The sequence below is a fragment of the Chiloscyllium plagiosum genome, unplaced genomic scaffold, assembly GCF_037043375.1.
Source record: "Chiloscyllium plagiosum isolate Xiang-an unplaced genomic scaffold, Cpla_swu_hap1 HiC_scaffold_10, whole genome shotgun sequence".
NCBI lineage: Eukaryota > Metazoa > Chordata > Chondrichthyes > Orectolobiformes > Hemiscylliidae > Chiloscyllium > Chiloscyllium plagiosum.
Genome location: NW_028270148.1, coordinates 62152141 through 62174372, shown reverse-complemented (window position 1 = coordinate 62174372; position 22232 = coordinate 62152141). Strand labels below are relative to the sequence as shown.

At 41.6% G+C, this 22232-nt stretch overlaps 1 protein-coding gene across 2 annotated transcripts in view; it reads left to right on the top strand.

Moving 5' to 3' along the window:
* Positions 1-2837: 2837 nt before the first annotated feature.
* Positions 2838-22232, top strand: part of LOC122552879 (ribosomal protein S6 kinase alpha-5-like) — a 128621-nt gene continuing 109226 nt past the window's right edge. Inside the window, exons 1-2 of one of the 2 annotated variants that reach the window (XM_043695995.2) lie at positions 2838-3071; positions 3309-3554. In XM_043695995.2, coding sequence (XP_043551930.2) covers positions 3515-3554 — 40 coding nt within the window. In that variant the 5' untranslated portion in view covers positions 2838-3071; positions 3309-3514. The remainder of the gene's footprint in view (positions 3072-3308; positions 3555-22232) is intronic. The other variant, XM_043695994.2, reaches the window with a different exon arrangement.

The following is a 22232-nucleotide window of genomic DNA, read 5'->3' as shown; positions in this document are numbered from 1 at the left end:
CATGAGTACTTCCTTGATTTGGTCTGACTGGAGGAAGCTCACTAACACTTTCATCACCATTACTTACACAAGTCTGTCAGGAAATCATTCTGCATTGCTACTCCTCTGCTTGGTCTTCCTCTTATTAATTCGCAGATCTCTAAAGGCTGTTACTTAACTCTGTTATGCTTGAAAGCACAGGCATATGAGATCTACCATTGCATTCATTCAGGCTGACTGAGCTAAAGGGCAAGGAGGGTGCAAGCTACTGAGAGCCTGACTCACTGAAACCAATGCTGCAGTGGCTTTTTGGAAGCACAAGCATAAGTAGCTGCAAAGAACAGGTCATGGAATTTGCAGAAAAGGAAGAAGCACTGCTGATAATTACTGATTGAAGAAGGTTAGTTGAGGATAAAATCAGATCAACCACAATCTTATTGAATGACAGAGCAGACTGCAAGGGCCAAATGGCCTACCTTTGTTCTTTGTTCAGATGTTCGTATTTAGAACCTTACCAGTTGTATAATGCTTTCAATTCATTCAATTTTAATGCCTTTTAAATCATTCAACAATTGAATTACTAAACACCACAAATAACACAGCGAGTACCTGATGTTTAAAAAAAAACATTTATTTCCATTTTAATTAATTTGAGTTCCGTGGACTGTGTTTTGTAATTCATGAAAGGAAATGTACAACTTTTCAGAAGGTGGCCTAACTTTACAGAGTATAAATAAAAAAACTGGACTACAAGCTTAAATATATCTTTCACATATAATGCCAAGTAATTGATATTGCTAAGTATATCATTGACACTAGAACTGTATAATTAGTCTCAATAAACAAGGTATTCTGGAAGTAGTATCTTATAATTTTATTATATTGACCATGAGTGTGATGCTCTTCCACAATGCAACCACAACAATAGATAAGTACATTTTTACTTTAATATGGTTGCTGTAATGCAAGCTTCTACAGGAGATAGCAACAACCAACTTTAAAGAAGATTGATAAACCTGAATATTACTTATAATACCTGATAAACAAAACTCTCGGCACTTTTATAACAAGGCTATATGCTCTTGTTATAGAGGGAATGCAGGAAGATTTACTAGACTAATTCCTGGGATGGCAGGACTGAGGAGAAGTTAAATCAGTTAGGACTATATTTGCTGGAATTTAGAAGAAAGAGGAAAGGTTTGCATAGAAACCAATGAAATTCTATCAGGACTAGACTGGATATATGCAGGAAGAATGTTTCTAATGGCAAGGGAATCCAGAACCCAAGGGCCACAGTCGAAGGATAATGGGTACACATTTAGCACTAAAATGAGGAAAGATTTCTTCACTCAGAAAGTGGTGATCCTGTGGAATTTGCTACCACATAAAGAAGTTATGACCAAAACATTGTATGATTAAAAGAGTTAGACATAGCACTTGGAGCTTAAGGAATCAAAGAATAGAGGGGTAAAGCAGAAACAGTCTATTGAGTTGGATAATCAGCCACGATCATAATGAATGGTGCAGCAGGCTGGAAAGCCCAAATGGCTCATTCCTGCTCCTATTTTCTATGTTTCCTAAAAGGATGTGTTCCTTTAAGCACACACGAAGAAGATGATGGGAAATCAAAGATACTATTTTCTCTAGTCATACTGCTAATGAAGCTGCAAATATAATCTCTTACAAGCAACTAAAAAGAAAAGCACAGGACTTGGATAGATAGAGAAATAAACAAAATATCTGCCATTGGGCAGATCACCACTACAATAGGAAAACAGCAGGGGAATTGGACTATTTGGGTAGTTTCACCGAAGAATTATAAAAGATTCCGTGATTCCAACTTTTTTTTCTGAACGAGTATTTGCATGAATGCATTATCTGGTCAAAAGGAGTAGCTCAGATAATGAATTACTTTTGAAATAAAGGTAATTGTTCGTATTTATGTAAATAATGCAGTGATTTGATCTATATTAATTTTGTTTGTGCCTTACTGTCTCACCCATTCTTGCTCAACTCCGATGTCTTCAATACTGTTGTCGACTTTATTCTTTTTTTCTCTCTTCAACCTCTTTCGGTAACTCTGCTACTTTGGTAGCTCCATTCTTAACTGTCGTTTTCTCAAAGGGACATGGAAAGCATTACTGTGACGCCAGGAACACTTTTCATTTTGGAATTTTCTTTTAAGTAATTATTTTGCTTTAAAAAAACAGGGTTACGGTAAATGCAGGATGATGTCAAGATTTAAATGCACGATTTTTCTGAATTATTGCCAAATCAGGCGGATCACTGTCATTGGCAAATTCTTGTCATGCGGTGAATCAAAAACAATAAATAATAGAAATACAGCTAGAGTTCTATTTTTCAATCAGAAATGTGGCGGTATTTGTGTTGGTTAAACTCGTACTGAGATTCCTGAAACTGCGGTTCTTTTGATCACTGCACCAAAGGGACCATCTTGCGATTCCCGCTCGAGCTCTTTTTATAAGACTCGCTCGCGCGGTGACAGTTTACTCGCACCAGATGTTGACATTCCGATTTGGTAATGTGAATCAGAGAGTTAGAACTGGTCGTAGGGGGGTTTATGAAAGCAGAGAAATATATTAGTTATATACCTCCTTTTCAATTTATAAAAATAAATTAATTAGCTTACAACTAGTGTTTTATAATCCCCCCCCCCCCCCCGAAATTTATTGGACTCTTCCTGTTAGGAAAATGAGAGAATAAGCTCGATCCGGGAAGATGGGGGTGGGGCTTTAGAGCCGCCACATCTGAGCATGCGTTCTTTGTGCAAAGCTTCTTGGGAGACATAGTGCCAAGGCTAGCGGTTCCCCAGGGACCAAAACACAGGGACCGTCGAGGGGAAACTACAAGTCCCAGGATGCAACAGATAAACAGTGTAGAAAGATAGCTGCTTTCGGGAAAAGAGAGAATGGGCAGACGGTAGTCGCCGGTTGTTTAGTGCAGTTTTCTTCTTATTTCTTTGTTTCTTTGACGAACTCGTGTTTTAACATTGAATTTAGACAGGTTTATGCTCAGCATGGGGGACATCTCCGGGGAAGGGAGCTGTACTATAAAACATGAACTGACAAGTGGTAAGAGTTTTAGAAAATATATTGTGTCCTTTGCGATTTAAAACTCCATACGCTTAACAAAATGTTGAGCGACCTTTCCTCTAAGTTCGAATGAATTTGCTTTGCGGAGTAAAATATTTTAAGTTAAAACTTATATTTATTAAGTCATTATTGGGATTGTACTGAATCCTTGTAGTGTTTGCTTTTTAAAATACATTATTTGACGTTTAACCTGCTGTTCCTGTATTGACCTGTCAGCCGGCCGATTCAGTCTGTAAACAACAGAGTTTGTGTGGATCGACGAGTCTCGTAACTCGTTTGTTGCACAATTTAGTAGTAAGCTGAAAAAAAAGAATCTCTGTTTACGTTGTTGCGAACACCAATGAGAGAGGGAGAGGGGAAAAAAGGATCTTTGCCAATCGTTCTTTTGGCAGCAGGTGTATTGCAATGCATTCCAGAGTCAGATGACAGCAGACTACAACGAAGGGACTCCAAACAAATCATGTAAGTGCTTGTCAGAACGATTTATGCTTTATGATTCCCCCCAAAAAAAATCAGCAGAGCTTTAGGAAGATTGCCAACATTCTTTAACGGCAAGTATTTTTATTGGTTTAGTGCTTGCATATAAAACGTCAGCGAATTAAACCATATAGTTATATTGGATTCTGTCGCTGTACTTTTTTTTTCTATCAAGATCTGAAATATTTAAAGAATTGTGAAAGGAAACTTATGAATGTAGCGGAAACGTATTTCCATCTTGTATTAAAATTAAAAATATCACTTGACAAAGGTGATAAGGAAATAAAATAAGGAAACAGCGATTGGCTGATCACCAATTACTTTGCATATAAGTTATCTAAGTAAATGTACATAAGCTCCAACTGTTGTAAATATTTTGAGTTTCTGTTACAATTGCAATGACTGTAATAGTAAATATTAAATAACATCAGTGATGCACACTGTGCCTAAACATGGAATAACCATTCTTTGTACAATTTGTAACAATCTTAAATGCACTACTCACTATACTAAAAATATTCAAGCTTCATTCAACAGACATTTGAAAATATGTGTAAGTTTAAACCCTAGTCACGCACCATGGAAACAGACCAGTTAGTCCAACTAGTCCATGCTGACCATAATCCCAAACTAAGCCAGTCCCACCTGCCTGTGTTTGGTCCACATTCATCCAAATGTTTCCCATTCATGCATATGTCCAAATGTCTTTTAAGCATTGTAACTGTTTCTGCATCCACCACCTCCTCTGGAAGTTTGTTCCATACATGAACCACTCTCTGTTGCCCCTCCTGTCTTTTATTTTAAATCTTACTCCCTCACCTTAAACATACGTCCCCTAGTTTTGAAATCTCCCAACCTAGGGAAATGATATCTGCCATACACTCATCTCTGGAATATCTGGGCAATAAGACTACTGATGTCCAGCTTCAGCCTAATGACTACAGCTCCACCTTCAATACTATAATCCTAAACAAACTAATCTCCAAACTCTGAGACCTAAGTCTTTGCTCTGCTCTGTGCAGCTGGATTCTCGACTTCCTGACTCACAGACTGCAATCTGTGAGGATAAGCAACTGCATCTCCTACATGGCAATCTTCAACACTGGCACCCCACAAGGCTGTTTTATCAGTCCATTACTGGATTCCCTGTACGCTCATGACTTTGTGGCCAAATTTCATCCGAACATCATCAAGTTTGCTGACAACATCATTATTAGAGGCTGGCTTTCAAACAATGACTAGTCAGAATACAGGAAAGAGATAGCTTGCTTGGTGGTATGTTGTAAAGATAACAATCTCTCCCTCAATGTCAGCAAAACTAAACAGCTGATCATTGACTTCAGGAAGCAAGGAGGAGGGCATGTCCTTATCTATATCAATGGAGCTGAGGTGAAGATGGTCAATAGTGACAAGTTCCTAAGAGTACTGATCACAAACAATCTGTTCTGGACTATTCACTAAGGAAGTTTGGAGTTTCCGTAAAGACACTCTCCAATTTTTACAGATGCACCATCAAAAGCATTCTAGCTGGATGCATCAAGGCTTGGTATAGCAACTGCTCTGTCCAGGACCCTAAGAAACTATGGAGTTTTGAACACAACCCAGTCCATCACACAAGCTAACCTTCCATCCATTGACTCAAACTGCACTTCTAGCTGCCAGCTTCTTCCTTGCTGTTGTTAGACTTCTGAATGGACCTCTCCAATTTCAAATTTAATATTAATCTTGATTTTTGTGCACCTTCTTTACAGCCATAACTTTGTATTCCTTGCTCTGTTCTTTCAGACCTATGATCTTTGTATAGTATGCTCTGCTTGTACTGCATGCAAAACAAAAGATTTCATTGTACCTCAATACATGTAAATCAAATCAAAAACTGTAGGTTACAACTAGGTGAAATGTAAATATCTGTAGATGACATTACATATTTATTATTTTAAACCATAGGTGATGCAATTCAAGGTGAAATGCTTCCAGTTATATATAATTCATTTTTTTGTAGTTCCTTCTTTTAATGGAATTTAAATAGGTCTGTCTGAATTCATTTGAACTGTACTTCCATAAGTGTTATTCAGTAAGAAATTTGTTCTTTAGCTCCACTTTTTAAAAACAATAACAACTACAAAATAAAAGTTGTAAAGATCAAACTTGGGATAATGTAGGTTTTACACCCAAATATCAGTATCAGTAATAATCCATTCTTTCTTTATATTGTGCATGTGAGATGGTCCATTGCGTGGGATTATTCTAATATTTATTGAGCACTTTTGTGTAGGATATCATTTCTATTACTTTAGTTAGGAAAAACTTTTGGTGAATCTGAAATTGTGTCTCATATAATCTGAATTATTCCATGCAGTCTATTGACCAGTAATAACAATTACTGAATCTTTAAAGATATGGTTGTCTTGAATTACTTTGGACAGGTTAATGAGAACAAATGATTAATGCATGTACTATGATATAAACCTAAAATCTATAACATCAGAGATCATAGGTTAACAGCAAGCATATTAAACTAATTTTATGATGTGAGCTCAGTATAGAAAGAACTACAATGTAACTTCCTGCAGTTTGATTATTTTCACAAAAGAAGTAGAGTAATGTTTTCATTCAATATTTTTAGTTAACATAAGCACATTTTATTCTGGTTTCTTTAAACATATGAGACATAAGTTTGCTACTACAAATTTGAAACAAAAGTTACAGTACATCAATTTTTGTACTTTGATTTGTGCATCATAACTTTTGATAATTTCAAATGGGACAAAGATTGTGCTATTTCATGTTTGTTCTGTACTTAAAAAGGTCACACTCAAGAACATGAGCAGGAAAGGTTATATTATTGTGCTACAAATCAAAAGCCTGAAGTATGAACTCATGATAGTAATAGTAGCAACCACACTATTGTTCTTGAAAAGATTTTATGATTCAGCTTCTTTTTATGCGCTTCAGGGTACTCAGTTTACAATGTATAATGTACACTTTTCTTTTCTCACTCACTTTACCAAATGTTTTTCCCTATCCATGTAACTTGCAAATTAACCATAAAAACAATTACATGACTATTAATCAAGTTTGATCAGACACTAGGCATCTTCATATGTAGAAGTTTCCTGGTTTTGTTGATAAGTAGTCTGGTCAATAAAAGTGGAAACATATTTATGCTCTTTAAATTCTTATTGAATTCTTCGAGGAGGTGACCAAGCATGTGGATGAGGGAAGAGCAGTGGATGTAGTGTACATGGATTTTAGTAAGGCATTTGATAAGGTTCCCCATGGTAGGCTTATGCGGAAAGTCAGGAGGCATGGGATAGAGGGAAATTTGGCCAATTGGATAGAAAACTGGCTAACCGGTCGAAGGCAGAGAGTGGTGGTAGATGGTAAATATTCAGCCTGGAGCCCAGTTACAAGTGGAGTTCCGCAGGGATCAGTTCTGGGTCCTCTGCTGTTTGTAATTTTTATTAATGACTTAGATGAGGGAGTCGAAGGGTGGGTCAGTAAATTTGCAGATGATACGAAGATAGGTGGAGTTGTGGACAATGAGGAGGGCTGTTGTCGGCTGCAGAGGGACTTAGATATGATGCAGAGCTGGGCTGAGGAGTGGCAGATGGAGTTCAACCCTGCCAAGTGTGAGGTTGTCCATTTTGGAAGAACAAATAAGAATGCGGAATACAGGGTTAATGGTAGGGTTCTTAGTCAGGTGGAGGAACAGAGGGATCTTGGGGTCTATGTACATAGATCTTTGAAGGTTGCCACTCAGGTGGATAGAGTTTGTAAGAAGGCCTATGGAGTATTATCGTTCATTAGCAGAGGGATTGAATTCAAGAGTCGTGAAGTGATGTTGCAGCTGTACAGGACTTTGGTTAGGCCACAGTTGGAGTACTGTGTGCAGTTCTGGTCGCCTCACTTTAGGAAAGATGTGGAAGCTTTGGAGAGGGTGCAGAGAAGATTTACCAGGATGTTGCCTGGAATGGAGAGGAAGTCGTACGAGGATAGGTTGAGAGTTCTCGGCCTTTTCTCGTTGGAACGGCGAAGGATGAGGGGTGACTTGATAGAGGTTTATAAGATGATCAGAGGAATAGATAGAGTAGACAGTCAGAAACTTTTTCCCCGGGTACAACAGAGTGTTACAAGGGGACATAAATTTAAGGTGAAGGGTGGAAGGTATAGGGGAGATGTCAGGGGTGGGTTCTTTACCCAGAGAGTGGTGGGGGCATGGAATGCGCTGCCCGTGGGAGTGGTAGAGTCGGAATCATTGGCGACCTTTAAGCGGCATTTGGATAGGTACATGGATGGGTACTTAATCTAGGTTAGAAGTTCGGCACAACATCGTGGGCCGAAGGGCCTGTTCTGTGCTGTATTGTTCTATGTTCTATGTTCTAAATCTGCACTTATTGCCCCAAGATCTAAAGAGTAATGTACTAATAAATATTGTCCAATTCTGGTCTGGTGTTTAATTTGGAAATTTTCATCACCAGATGTATATGTAAAGAATGATGTTGATGATTAGTTCTTCGGAAAACAAGCTAAAGTAATATCTTGTATAAATGGTTTCAATGAGAATTTAGGAAGCATGGTTAGTAAGTTTGCGGCTGACACCAAAATTGGTGATATAGTCTACAGTGAAGAAGGTTATATAGGATTACAAAGCAATTTTGATCAGTTGGGCCAATAGGCTGAGGAGTGGCAGATGATGTTTTAATTTGGATAAATGTGAGGTATTGCATTTTGCTAAAACAAACAAGGGCAGGATTATAACAGTTAATGTTACAGCCCTGGGTAGTGTTGTCGACCAGAGAGATCTAGGGGGTTCACGCACATAGTTCTTTGAAAGTTGTGTCACAGGTAGACAGGGTGGTTAAGAAGGCATTTAGCACACTTGCTTTCATTGCTCAGATCATTGAGTATAGGAGTTGGGTCGCCATGTTGGTGAGGCCACTTTTGGAGTACTGTGTCCAGTTCCGGTAGCCCTGCTATAAGAAGGATATTATTAAATTGGAGAGGGTTCAGAAAGATTTAGCAAGATGTTGTTGGGACTGGAAGATTTGAGTTTTATGGAGAGATTAGATAGGCTGGGACTATTTCCCCTAGAGCTTAGGAGGCAGAAGGGTGACGTTATAGAGGCTTATAAAATCATAAGGGGCATTGATTAGGTGAATAGCAAAGGTCTTTTCCCTATGGTTGGGGCATTCAAAACTAGGAGGCATATTTTTAAGTTGTGAGGAGGAAGATTTAAAAGGGACCTGAAGGGCAACATTTTCCACTCTGGTGACTTGTATGTGGAATGAACTGTCAGAGGAAGTGATAAATGTTATTTCTGTACTTACATTGAAAAGACATTTGGATAGATACATAAATAGGAAAGGTTTGGTGGGATATGGGCAAAATGCAGGCAAGCAAGACAAATTTAGTTTGGGGAAACTTGGTTGGCATGGATGAGTTGGACTGAACGGTCTGTTTCTGTGCTGTATGACTCTATTTGAAGATTCAAAAGTCAACTATTGTATTTATTGTTGAGTATTTATTATATTTGTCAAATGGTCAATAAGTTCAGTAAATTGTGAGCAAGCAGGAAGAAAAATAGCAGGAAGTTTTGTCAAAACCTCACTGGTTCATTGTCCTTCATAAAAGGAAGCATCCTATCACCAATGTATGGTTTACCTCTGCCTCTTGGTGCTCTCTGAAGTTGCCAAACAAGCCACTTGCCTGTAAATAGGCACAGCAATTAAAATCAAAAATGACTGAGATATCACAGAAGAAAGAAATTTAGAACATCCTAGTCATTGCCTGAAAAATCCTCCTTACAAATCAGGGACTGGAGCACAAGATGGGAGAAGTGTACCACAGTCAAGTCAAGCACCTGCCTGATACTGAATACTTGGAAAGTCCAGCTTTCAAAATCAGAATTCTCTCAACTCATCCCTGGGAAGGCACTATTTAGCTGACAGAATAAGGGGAGCAATAGCAAAAATCAGATGCGGAAGTATTTCTCCCTGGACTGGAAATCTAGAACATGGGACAATAGATTTTTAATCATCCATTTTTCTCAAGTGGCTGTAAATGTCTAGAGTCGATTCCAAGGGGTGTTGATGCTCAGCCATTGAGTGTATTCAGGACAAAGTTGATAGATTTTTAATATTAAGGGATATGACTATTGTGTACAAAGGTGGTATTGAGGTGAAGACTATCCATGATCTTGTTGAATGGCAGACTAGGCATAAAAGACCAATGACCTGTTTCTGTACCTACATCGGATGTTCTAATCCCACTTTGACAGCTGGGGAACTTAAAATTTCATTAAATAAATCTGGAATTTAAAACTAGTTTCAGTAATGGTAGCCATGAAAATATCTGGTTGAAAACATCCATTTGATTCAATAATGTCCATCTTAGGGAATGAAATCGATTGATTAGGCTACTGTTGGAATATTGCATGCAATTCTGGTCTCCTTCATATCGGAAAGATGTTGTGAAACTTGAAAGGGTTCAGAAAAAATTTACAAGGATGTTGCCAGGGTTGGAGGATTTGAGCTATAGGGAGAGGCTGCACAGGCTGGAGCTGTTTTCCTTGGAGCGTCTGAGGCTGAGGGATGACCTTATAGAGGTTTACAAAATTATGATGGGCAAGGATAGGGTAAATAGGCAAAGTCTTTTCCCTGGGGTCGGGCAGTCCAGAACTAGAGGGCATAGGTTTAGGGTGAGAGGGGAAAGATATAAAAGAGACATAAGGGGCAACCTTTTCGCACAGAGAGTGGTACATGTATGGAATGAGCTGCCAGAGGATGTGGTGGAGGCTGGTACAATTGCAACATTAAGAGGCATTTGGATGGATATATGAATAGGAAGGGTTTGGAGGGATATGGGCCGTGTGCTGGCAGGTGAGACTAGATTTGGTTGGGATATCTGGTTGGCATGGACGGGTTGGACCGAAGGGTCTGTTTCCATGCTGTACGTCTCTATGACTCTATATCAAATAGAAATGTGATTTGATTCTTAATTCCTTTACAAAATCACAGGAAGCCATTCATTTGGACCAAACCAGTGCAAAAGAACCTCCTATTGCAGCATTTCAAGAAGTTGGCTCAGCACCACATTCTTGGGGCAGTTAAGGTCAAGCAGTTACCAGCAGGTTCTACTTCCTACAAATGCATAACAGTCTGCATTGAGTGACTTTGCAATCACAGAAGCAGATGTCCTTATAGAGGCTGTCCTACTATGTCATTTTTTATTCATTCATGGGGATGTGGGTGTCTCTGGCTAGGCCAGCATTCATTGGTCATTCCTAATTGCCCACAGAACAATTGGGAACAACCACATTGTTATGGGTCGGGAGTCACATGTGGGTCAGACCAAGTAAGAATGGCAGTTTCCTTCCCTAAAAGATATTAGTGAACCAGAAGGGTTTTTCTGATAATCATCAGTGGCTTCGTGGTCATCATTCAATTCTTAATTCCAGATGTTTTTCATATAATTCACATTCCACTATCTGTTGTGGTGGGATTCAAACCCATGTCCTCAGAGCATTACCTGAATCTCTAGATTACCAGTCCAGTGATAATACCACCAGGCCAAAATGGCTTTTCATATTCTGGAACTTATTAATGATATAACGTGAGGACCCTTTTTTTGGGCTGAACTAAAAATTGAGAAAATATTATTTTAAATCAAAGAAGCTGTGTAAGAAGATACTTGCTGGATACTTACTTTGTAAAAATAGCTTGCTGGAATACTTTGAGTTTTATTGACAATGTTACCTTACTTAAGCAATTGGATGCTATTCCAGGTAGAATGGCATCGCTAGTTGTGTTTAGTGTAATTTTGTCCAGAGACAGTTTATTGATTGCCTTTTAAATCAGGATCAGTTGTTGTGGGCTCAGGAGAGTTCAACAGTAACAGCCACTTGATTGATACCTGGGCAGATGGCTACAGCCTTGAGTGTGGACATTACAGCAGAAACACCCAGCTTGCAAAGAGAAATCATCTATCCTCGCTCCCTTCTGTGTGGCAGTAAAAATCCCTAGTACCTAACTACTGTCGCCCTCGCCTTTTCTTTGTATGTTTATTTCTCTCTGCAAAGCCTCTGATTCACCCTCCAAGGCACCGAAAGGGTGAATCTTTAACAGTGAATGGAAGACTGAGAATTGGTGTATCCACAACCAGGCATCATTAGCAAATAATTAGAATGAGTCAGAAGAAAAACGAAAGAAAATAACTGACTGATGTCTGTGTTCTGGACTGGTACCAGAATTGTGCTTCTCTGACCCTTTTTTTGTACCCCCTTTCCACCCACAATGTGTACCTTGTCTCTTTGTCTGTTTGTATGTGTATGAAATTTTTTGGAAAGTGGTAGAGTTATAGATGAGCAATCCAATTTCCTTTCTTGCCATTTGTTTAAAAAGAAAACAGTTTATTAACAGGAATATAGTTTATTGTAAACCCACATTGCTCCGTGACACAGCAGTGAACCTGTACAGTTACTGCCTTTGCAGTTTGAATTCATGTATTGCGGGACATTGGATGTATCTGGGAAAATTTAACAGTGAAATCCACAACTAATCTTGGAGGAACCTGTTTGGGAGAGGTCACAGCACTGAAACAGATAAATGAATATTTTTTAAGTGTGGCCTTTCAGTAAGTCTGTAGTAGTGAGTAGAGTGAGTTCTTTCTTGATTTTATGTTTTACAGTGATATGTCTCTTGATTAAACTTAAAAATACAAGCCATAAGTATTAAGTTAGCCAGGAGCAGTGTTTTGTAGAGGAATAAGACGATGCTATTTTCTGGGTCTGTAGATTGAAAGGAGCAAAAATGGCCTTTAGTAGAGTGACGTGCTCTTTTTGTCAGATGTGGGAATTCAGGGAGAGCTTACCTGTTACTGAGGATTATATGTGCAATAAATGGTGTTGATCGCAAATCCTATCAGATCAAATGGATTGGGTGGAGAGACAGAGGCAATGAGGAATTTACAAGTGCAAGCAGATATGTTGGATGGCAGTTATTGGAAGGGAGAAAAGTTGCAGATACAGTCACATAGATGAGTGAACTCCAGGAAAGGTAAGCGAGATAGGCAGGTGGTGCAGGAGTCTTCTGTGGCTATCCCCATTTCAAACAAGTATTGGTCAGAGTATTGAGTTCAGGAGTTGGGAGGTCATGTTGCGGCTGTACAGGACATTAGTTAGGCCACTATTGGAATATTGCGTGCAATTCTGGTCTCCTTCCTATCGGAAAGATGTTGTGAAACTTGAAAGGGTTCAGAAAAGATTTACAAGGATGTTGCCAGGGTTGGAGGATTTGAGCTATAGGGAGAGGCTTAACAGGCTGGAGCTGTTTTCCCTCGAGCTTCGAAGGCTGAGAGGTGATCTTCTAGAGGTTTACAAAATCATGTGGGGCATGGATATGGTAAATAGGCAAAGTCTTTTCCCTGGGGTCAGGGATACCAGAATTAGAGGGCATAGATTTAGGGTGAGAGGGGAAAGATATAAAAGAGACCTACGGGGCAGCATTTTCACACAGAGGGTGGTACGTGTGTGGAATGAGCTGCCAGAGGAAGTGGTGGAGCTGGTACAATTGCAACATTTAAGAGGCATTTGGCTGGGTATATGAATAGATAGAGTTTGGAGGGATATGGGCCGGGTCCTGACAGGTGGGACTAGATTGGGTTGGGATGGACGGGTTGGACCGAAGGGTCTGTTTCCATGTTGTACATCTCTCTGACTCTATAAGTATGCTGTTTTTGAAAACGTAGGGGGTGATGTATTCTAGGGGAATGTAGCAAGAACAGCCAAGTTTCTAGTATCAAGACTGGCTCTAATACAATGAGGGTTACGTTGGGTTCCAAGAGGTCAATTGTGTTAGGGTGCTCTCTAGTCCGAGGCACAGATAGACATTTCTGTGGTCAGCAGTGAAAAATCAGAATGTTGTGTTGCTTCCCTGGTGCCAGGATCAAGAATGTCTCAGAGGGTGCAGAAAGTTCTCAAGGGGAGAGGGCCCAGCAGGAGGTCATTGTACACATTAGAACTAATGACATAGGAAGGCAAAATAATGGGATTCTAAAGGGAGAATACAGAGAGTTAGGCAGGAATTCAAAAAGGAGATCCTCGAGCACAGTGGTATCTGGATTACTTCCGGAGCTGGGAACTAGTGATGGCAGGAATAGGAGGATAAAGCAGATGAATGCATGGCTGAGGAGCTGGTGTATGGGAGACGGATTCACATTTTGGATCATTGGAATCTCTTCTGGGGTAGAAGTGACCTGTACAAGGACGGATTGCACCTGAATTGGAAGGGGACTAATATACTGGCAGGGAGATTTGCTAGAGCTGCTCAAGAGGATTTAGACTATTAAGGTGTGGGGGTGGAACCCAGGGAGATAGTGAGGAAAGAGATCAATCTCAGACTGCTACAGTTGAGAAAAGAAGCAAGTCAAACAGTCAGGGCAGGCAGGGACAAAGCAGAGAAAAAGGTAGGACTGATAAATTAAACTGCATTTATTTCAATGCAAGAGGCCTAACAGGGAAGGCAGATGAACTCGGGGTGTGGTTAGGAACATGGGACTGGGATTTCATAGCAATTACAGAAACGTGGCTCATGAATGGACAGGACTGGCAGCTTAATGTTCCAGGATACAAATGCTACAGGAAGGACAGAAAGGGAGGCAAGAGAGGAGGGAGAGTGGCATTTTTGATAAGGGATAGCATCACAGCTGTAATGAGGGAGGATATTCCCAGAAATACATCCAGGCAAGTTATTTGGGTGGAACTGAGAAATAAGAAAGGGATGATCACCTTGTTGGAATTGTATTATAGACCCCGTAATAGTCAGAGGGAAATTGAGAAACAGATTTATAAGGACATCTTGGTTATCTGTAAGAATAATAGGGTGGTTATGATAGGGAGTTTTAACAAAAGGGTAACTAGGGAGAGAATAGGGCCCCTCCAAGATCAGCAAGATGGCCTTTGTGTGGAACTGCAGGAGATGGGGGAGATACTAAACACGTATTTTGGTTCAGTGTTTACTGTGAAAAAGGACATTGAAGATATAGAATGCGGGGAAATAGATGGTGACATCTTGAAAAATGACATATTACAGAGGAGAAAGTGCTGGATGTCTTGAAAGGCATAAAAGTGGACATATCCCCAGGACCTGATCAGGTGTACCCTAGAACCCTGTGGGAATGTAGGGAAGTCATTGCAGGGCCCCTTGCTGAGATATTTGTATCATCGATAGTCACAGGTGAGGTGCCCAAAGAATGGAGGTTGGCTGATATGGTGCCACTATTTAAGAAGGGTGGTAAGGACAAGCCAAGGAACTATAGACCAGTAAGCCTGATGTCGGTGGTGGGCAAGTTGTTGGAGGGAGTCCTGAGGGACAGGATGTAAGTGTATTTGGTAAGGCAAGGATGTTGCCAGGCTTGGAGGATTGAGCTATGGGGAGAGGCTGAACAGGCTGGGGCTGTTTTCCCTGAAGCGTCAGAAACGGAGGAGTGACCTTTATAGAGGTTTATAAAATCATGAGGGACATGGATAAGATAAATAGACAAAAGTCTCTTCCCTGGGATGGGGGAGTCCAGAACTAGAGGGCTTAGGTTTAGGGCGAGAGGGGAAAGATATAAAAGGGGCAACCGAAGGGGCAACCTTTTCACGCAGAGGGTGGAGCATGTATGGAATGAGCTGCCAGAGGAAGTGGTGGAGGCTAGTACAATTGCAACATTTAAGAGGCAACTGGATGGGTATATGAATAGGAAGGATTTGGAGGGATATGGGCCAGGTGCTGAGGGATATGGGCCAGGACTAGATTGGGTTGGGATATCTGGTCAGCATGGATGAGTTGGACTGAAGGGTCTGTTCCCGTGCTGTACATCTCTATGACTCTATCTAGTTTGCATATTCTTTTAACATGAATTAGACAATTGGGTAAAATTGTCAATTTGGTGATTTAATTAAATTCTGACATTTGTGATGACTCTGGGAATAGTGCACTGATTTCCAATGCAGTACCCTGGTGAATTGTGACAATAAATGATCAAATCTGCCAGCATCAATATATATCAAACCAATGGGGTGAAGAAGCCACGGAAGCCTTCAAGTCAGCCTAGAGATCGTTATATGAAAAATTGTTGTTAGCCTGATGTGCCAGTGTGTCCCTTTTTTTTTAAAGCTACAAAGTCTCAATGAACTGAGGTGAGTTCATTTGAATGTTTTTGCTATTCATGTTGGAGATCACAAACTGGTTCTGTGGAATTGCTATTTTAAGAATTTGAGCGCTTTGTTCCTGTTTTCCGTAAAAACAATTCTGTATACCTGCACTGCAAATGGCTTTGTTTGTTTATTTTCATTTGCACCTTTTTGGTGCATTTGCAAATGAAAGATTTTTTTTTGTTTGAGCTAAATCAATTTTGCATGATGTAATAGAGGTAACTCAAATGATGAAAATTGGTGATGGGGTAGATAGTACTACAAGGGAGGTCAATGAGACGTAAACAAGATTTAAGTTTGAGATTTAGGACCAAGGTTGGGAAACTTTTTTGATTGAAGGGAAAAGAAATGAAAGCATTTGAGAGCAGCACAAACATATGGGAACAGGACTACTACTTATTCAAACATAGCTACCAACATGGGCTGTTTGACTTGAACAGAATGTTCAATTCAACCAATCTGCTTTAGTTTCTACTCTATGTAACTTATTGAGTAGAATGCGATGAACAAACTTTGAATGTAGTAGGTGAAGTTTGTTTTTTGTGTTACGACACGGGGTAAGCCCCCCACCCCCATTGCTAATTTAAACTAGCAACATAGAAATGACTTAACCCATGCTGTAATGTGTTCAAATTCGAGAGGCCAACAACTATTTCAAAGGTCACTATTTAAAGTAAAAATTAACAACTTTTTTTAAAAGTCTAACAGAGAATAATTAACTAACAACTGTTTATAACTCCTTTCTATTTTTTACTTTCCCTTTTTATAATACTGGTCTGATTAAACACTTCCTCCACCCCCACCATTAAGGTTTCCCAAAGAATTCAAAGTTCAAAACCAACTAGCTGTCGAATCTTTTCTTTGTATCTTTTTCTGTCGTCTTCACTACTTCTTAGGGTTTCTGTTTCACAGGTCATTGGTAGAGATAGCTATTCTGTGGCAGTCTGCATATGTTGGTGGCTTGGCAATTCTTCCCCAATTGTTCAATTTTTCTCAAAGCATCAGATCATTTCATTGGTTTTAATATTGTCAAAATACCAAATTCAAACTTGATTGGAGTTTAGTATCTTGGGGCATAATTTAAACTGGCCAGATTTGAATTTGTTTTTGTCTCATTGTAACTCAGGTATTGCTACCTGCTGGACCAAATGTTACATTGTTATTGTAAATTCTGCAGCACACTGTGTGCTTGCTAAGTCCTTCAACTCTCTTTAAAGGTACAGTACGCCTCTATCATCTTAACATTTGTAAGCGCAAATACCCTAAGCCATTCCTATGGATGAGTCTGAATCTCAGAATTAAAATGTTTTATTTAAGTTATAGGTTCACAGCATGAGGGCTGAATTGCATCCAAAAAATTATAAACTGTAATCAGGGTAAGATTATGCAAACCAGATTCTGATTAGTGATGCTGGAAGAGCACAGCAGTTCAGGCAGCATCTGAGGAGCAGTAAAATCGATGTTTTGGGAAAAAGCCCTTCATCAGGAATACAGGCAGAGAGCCTGAAGGGTGGAGAGATAAGTGAGAGGAGGGTGGGGGTGGGGAGAAAGTAACATAGAGTACAATAAGTGAATGGGGGAGGGGATGAAGGTGATAGGTTGGGGGGGGGGGGAAGAGGGTGGAGTGGATAGGTGGAAAAGAAGATAGGCAGGTAGGACAAGCCACGGGGACAGTGCTGAGCTGGAAGTTTGGAACTAGGGTGAGGTGGGGGAAGGGGAAATGAGGAAACTGTTGAAGTCCACATTGATGCCCTGGGGTTGGAGTGTTCCGAGGTGGAAGATGAGGCGTTCTTCCTCCAGGCGTCTGGTGGTGAGGGAGCGGCGGTGAAGGAAGCCCAGGACCTCCATGTCCTCGGCAGAATGGGAGGGGGAGTTGAAATGTTGGGCCACAGGGCGGTGTGGTTGATTGGTGCGGGTGTCCCGGAGATGTTCCCTAAAGCGCTCTGCTAGGAGGCATCCAGTCTCCCCAATGGAGAGGAGTCCAGATCGGGAGCAACGCATACAATAAATGATATTGGTGGATGTGCAAGTAAAACTTTGGATGTGGAAGGCTCCTTTAGGGCCTTGGGTGGAGGTGAGGGAGGTGGTATGGGCGGAGGATTTGCAATTCCTGCGGTGGCAGGGGAAGGTGCGAGGATGGGAGGGTGGATTGTAGGGGGGCATGGACCTGACCAGGTAGTCACGGAAGGAACGGTCTTTGCAGAAGGCGGAAAGGGGAGGGAAATATATATCCCTGGTGGTGGGGTCTGTTTGAAGGTGGCGGAAATGTCGGTGGATGATTTGGTTTATGCGAAGGTTGGTAGGGTGGAAGGTGAGCACCAGGGGTGTTCTGTCCTTGTTATGGATGGACGGATGGAGTCTGAGGGCGGAGGTGTGGGATGTGGACGAGATGCGTTGGAGGGCATCTTTAACCTCCAAACAGACCCCACCAACAGGGATATATTTCCCTCCCACCCCTTCCTGCCTTCCGCAAAGACCGTTCCCTCCATGACTACCTGGTCAGGTCCACCCCCCCCCCACAACCCACCCTCCCATCCTCGCACCTTCCCCTGCCACCCCAGGAATTGCAAATCCTGCACCCACATCTCCTCCCTCACCTCCATCCAAGGCCCTAAAGGAGCCTTCCACATCCAAAGTTTTACCTGCACATCCACCAATATCATTTATTGTATCCGTTGCTCCCTACGCGGTCTCCTCTACATTGGGGAGACTGGACGCCTCCTAGCAGAGCGCTTTAGGGAACATCTTTGGGACACCCGCACCAATCAACCCCACCGCCCTGTGGCCCAACATTTCAACTCCCCCTCCCACTCTGCCGAGAACATGGAGGTCCTGGGCTTCCTTCACCGCCGCTCCCTCACCACCAGACACCTGGAGGAAGAACGCCTCATCTTCCGCCTTGGAATACTCCAACCCCAGGGCATCAATGTGGACTTCACCAGTTTCCTCATTTCCCCTTCCCCCACCTCACCCTAGTTCCAAACTTCCAGCTCAGCCCTGTCCCCATGACTTTTCCTACTTGCCTATCTTCTTTTTCCACCTATCCATTCCACCCTCTTTCCCCCCCCCCCCCCCCCGACCTATCACCTTCATCCCCTCCCCCACTCACCTATTGTACTCTCTGCTACTTTCCCCCCACCCCCACCCTCCTCTTACTTATCTCTCCACCCTTCGGGCTCTCTGCCTGTATTCCTGATGAAGGGCTCTTGCCCGAAACATCGATTTTACTGCTCCTTGGATGCTGCCTGAACTGCAAGCACCACTAATCCAGAATCTGGTTTCCAGCATCTGCAGTCATTGTTTTTACCTATGCAAACCAGTAACAATCGTGTACTAACAAAAATAGACAGATAAATTCAACAGGTAACAGGGTAGTTAAGGGTCAAATATTGAAGGAAGGGTAATGTTTATTTAAAGTTTTATGTTACACACTATATTATGAAATACGTAAGTTGCGAAATTTATACAGCGAGGGCCCACACATTTTGGAATAAGACTATATTGGTACCTTTCTGACTTGTTCCTGACAATATTGAATTTATTTGAACTTCTGACTTTCTTTGATTATTGTGGGTACACTGGGACTCACCATTTCAGAAATTGTGTAAATTGCAGGAGTTTTTCTGAACTGAGTGTCAGTATTAACTCTTGTTATTTCTAGCATGTTGGGCTTTGTTACATTGAGGGCTTTATTGTGCAACGAATACTAATGGCTTAAGATCAATCTCAGTGCACACTTCTTCCTTCTTTCAATGCTTTAGATGAGGAGAAGTTTTATTCCATATAATCCAAGTTGTTTCTCCAAGATCAGTATTTTGGAAATCCAGTGCTGCGTTTTTTGTGAAAACTGAAAATTTGGTGACTTTGATTTATTGTTGCTTTAGCTATGGATTTAATTTTTCTCAAGATTTTTAAAAATCCAGAATGCAGAGGAAGGTGATGTGCAACGTATGACAGACTGCACATAGGTATACAGGTAGTTCTTTAATGCACTGGTTATATTCTTGTGCAACCCTGCATTATAAAGAAATCACGCTTTAGAAACTGTGCTTAAAGTGTTGGCGATATAATCGCGAGATAGCTAACAGACATTTTAAAAGTTTACACTTTAGAAACCGTGTCCTCAGTTTGTCAGTCGCGTTACAGCGAATTTGGAGAAAGTTAGTACTGCAAGTGCTGGAGAGTCAGAGTCAAAGGGTGGCGTCGGAAAAGCACAGCAGGTCAAGCAGCATCCAAGGAGCAGGAAAGTGAACATTTCAGGCATAATCCCTTCAGGAATTCCTGATGAAGGGCTTATGCCCGAAACATCAACTGTCCTGTTCCTCCTTTTCGCATCAGAGAGCGGCAGGAGCTGGGCGGAATTGAAGGCAGAGCGCAAAGCCCGTCAGGAAGGTAAGTGATTGTTATTTTAGGGGGTGTGTTCTAGACCCCAGGTTCTACAATGTAGGGCCTCTCACCCTCCCCCCTCCTCTAACCTAAATTAAAAGTCCACAGATTTGCCCCAAAAAGAGGGTCCAAGGAAGTTCCTGTGGATTGAAGAGTGAGGCTTTAGCTCAGGAGTCTTTGACAAGGAGGTTGAGTGAAGTGATTACGCCACAGTTGAAGAGGGTGAAGACATGACTGCCAAGCTGGTTCAGTGTGCTACGTGCTTGATGTGGGAGGTCAACGACTCTGGTGTGTCTGGCTCGTATAATTGTGGAAATTGTGTGCACGTTCAGCTACTGACAAAGCATATTGCAGCACTGATGAAAGAACTCGAGGACCTTAGGTTCATCCGAGAGAACAAGATCTTTCTGGACAAGACCTTCAGCGAGGTTATTACACCAATCGTACCAGAAGAGAACAGACGATGAGGAATGCAGAGAGGAGGCAGGTGCAAGAGATCCCAGGGGAAGTACCTGTCAGGAACAAGTTGAATCTTTTGGAAACAGTAGAGACAGATGACACTGCCAGTCCGCGAGGCGGCCAGGTCTGTCAATCAAAAGTTGGCGTGGAGACAGCGTGGAAGAGTTGGACATCGCACAGAGCCGTGGCAATAGGGGACTCCATAGTGAGAGGGGTTTTTGTGGCAGCAGATGGGACTTAAGGATGGTGTGTTGCCTTCCTGGTGCCAGGGTTAAAGACATCACAGACAAGAGTGCAGGAAATCCTCAAGGACGAAGGTGAAGAGCCAGAGATGATGATACATGTCGGCACAAATGATGGTAGGAAGAATAGGAGGAACATACTACAGCGGGACTTCGGAGAACTAGGAAGATGGCTGAAAAGCAGGACGTCCAAGGTGGCTATCTCCGGTTTGCTTCCAGTTCCTTGGGCTGGTGAGGCCAGAAACAGGGAGGTAATGGACTTGAACGTGTGGCTGGGGAACTGGTGCAGGAAGCAAGGATTTAAATTCTTGGATCACTGGGGTATGTTTTGTGGTAAGCATAAATTCTACAAGAGAGATGGTTTGCACCTTAATAGGTTAGGGACCAGCATTCTGGCAGGCAGGTTTGCTACTGCAACATAGCTACGTTTAAACTAAGTAGCGGGGGGGAGGGGACAAATTGGATGTTTAAGAAGGAAATTGGAGGGAAAGTTAGAACAAGCGGAGTCAAGAAAGACATCTGTATCAATGAGGCAGAAAACTCAGAAAGGGATCATAGGAGTTGATGGGAAGGGTGAGGACAGTAACAAATTAAAAATACTATACATGAATGCACGAAGCATTAGAAATAAGATGGATGAGCTTGAGGCTCTTTTGGAAATTGGCAGATACGATATTGTGGGGATAACTGAGACGTGGCTTCAAGTGAACAGGGCCTGGGAATTGAATATTCAAGGCTACTCATGCTATTGTAAGGACAGACTGACTGGCAGAGGGGTTGGGGTGGCCATGTTGGTAAGGGATGATATTCAGTCCCTTGCACGGGGGGACCTAGAATCAGGGGATGTAGAGTCAGTGTGGATAGAGCTGAGAAATTCTAAGGGTAAAAAGACCCTCTTGGGAGTTATCTACAGGCCTCCGAACAGTAGTCTGGATGTCGAATGTAAGTTAAACCAGGAGCTGAAATTGGCCTGTCGCAAAGATGTTGTTATGGGGGATTTCAACATGCAGGTAGACTGGGAGAATCAGGATGGTATTGGACCTCAAGAAAGAGACTTTGTGGAGTGCCTCAGAGATGGATTCTTAGAACAGCTGGTGCTGGAGCCGACCAGGGAGAAGGCAATTCTGGAACTGGTATTGTGCAACGAACCAGAATTGGTCAGGGACCTCGAAGTGAAGGAACCATTGGGAAGTAGTGACCATAATACAATAAGCTTCAATCTGCAATTTGAGAGGGAGAGGGTACAATCGGAAGTGACAAAATTTCTGTTGTATAAAGGGAACTATGGAACTGAGGGAGGAGCTGACTAAAGTTCAATGGTGCAATACCTTAGCAGGGATGACAGTGGAGGAACAATGGCGGATATTTCTGTGTATAATG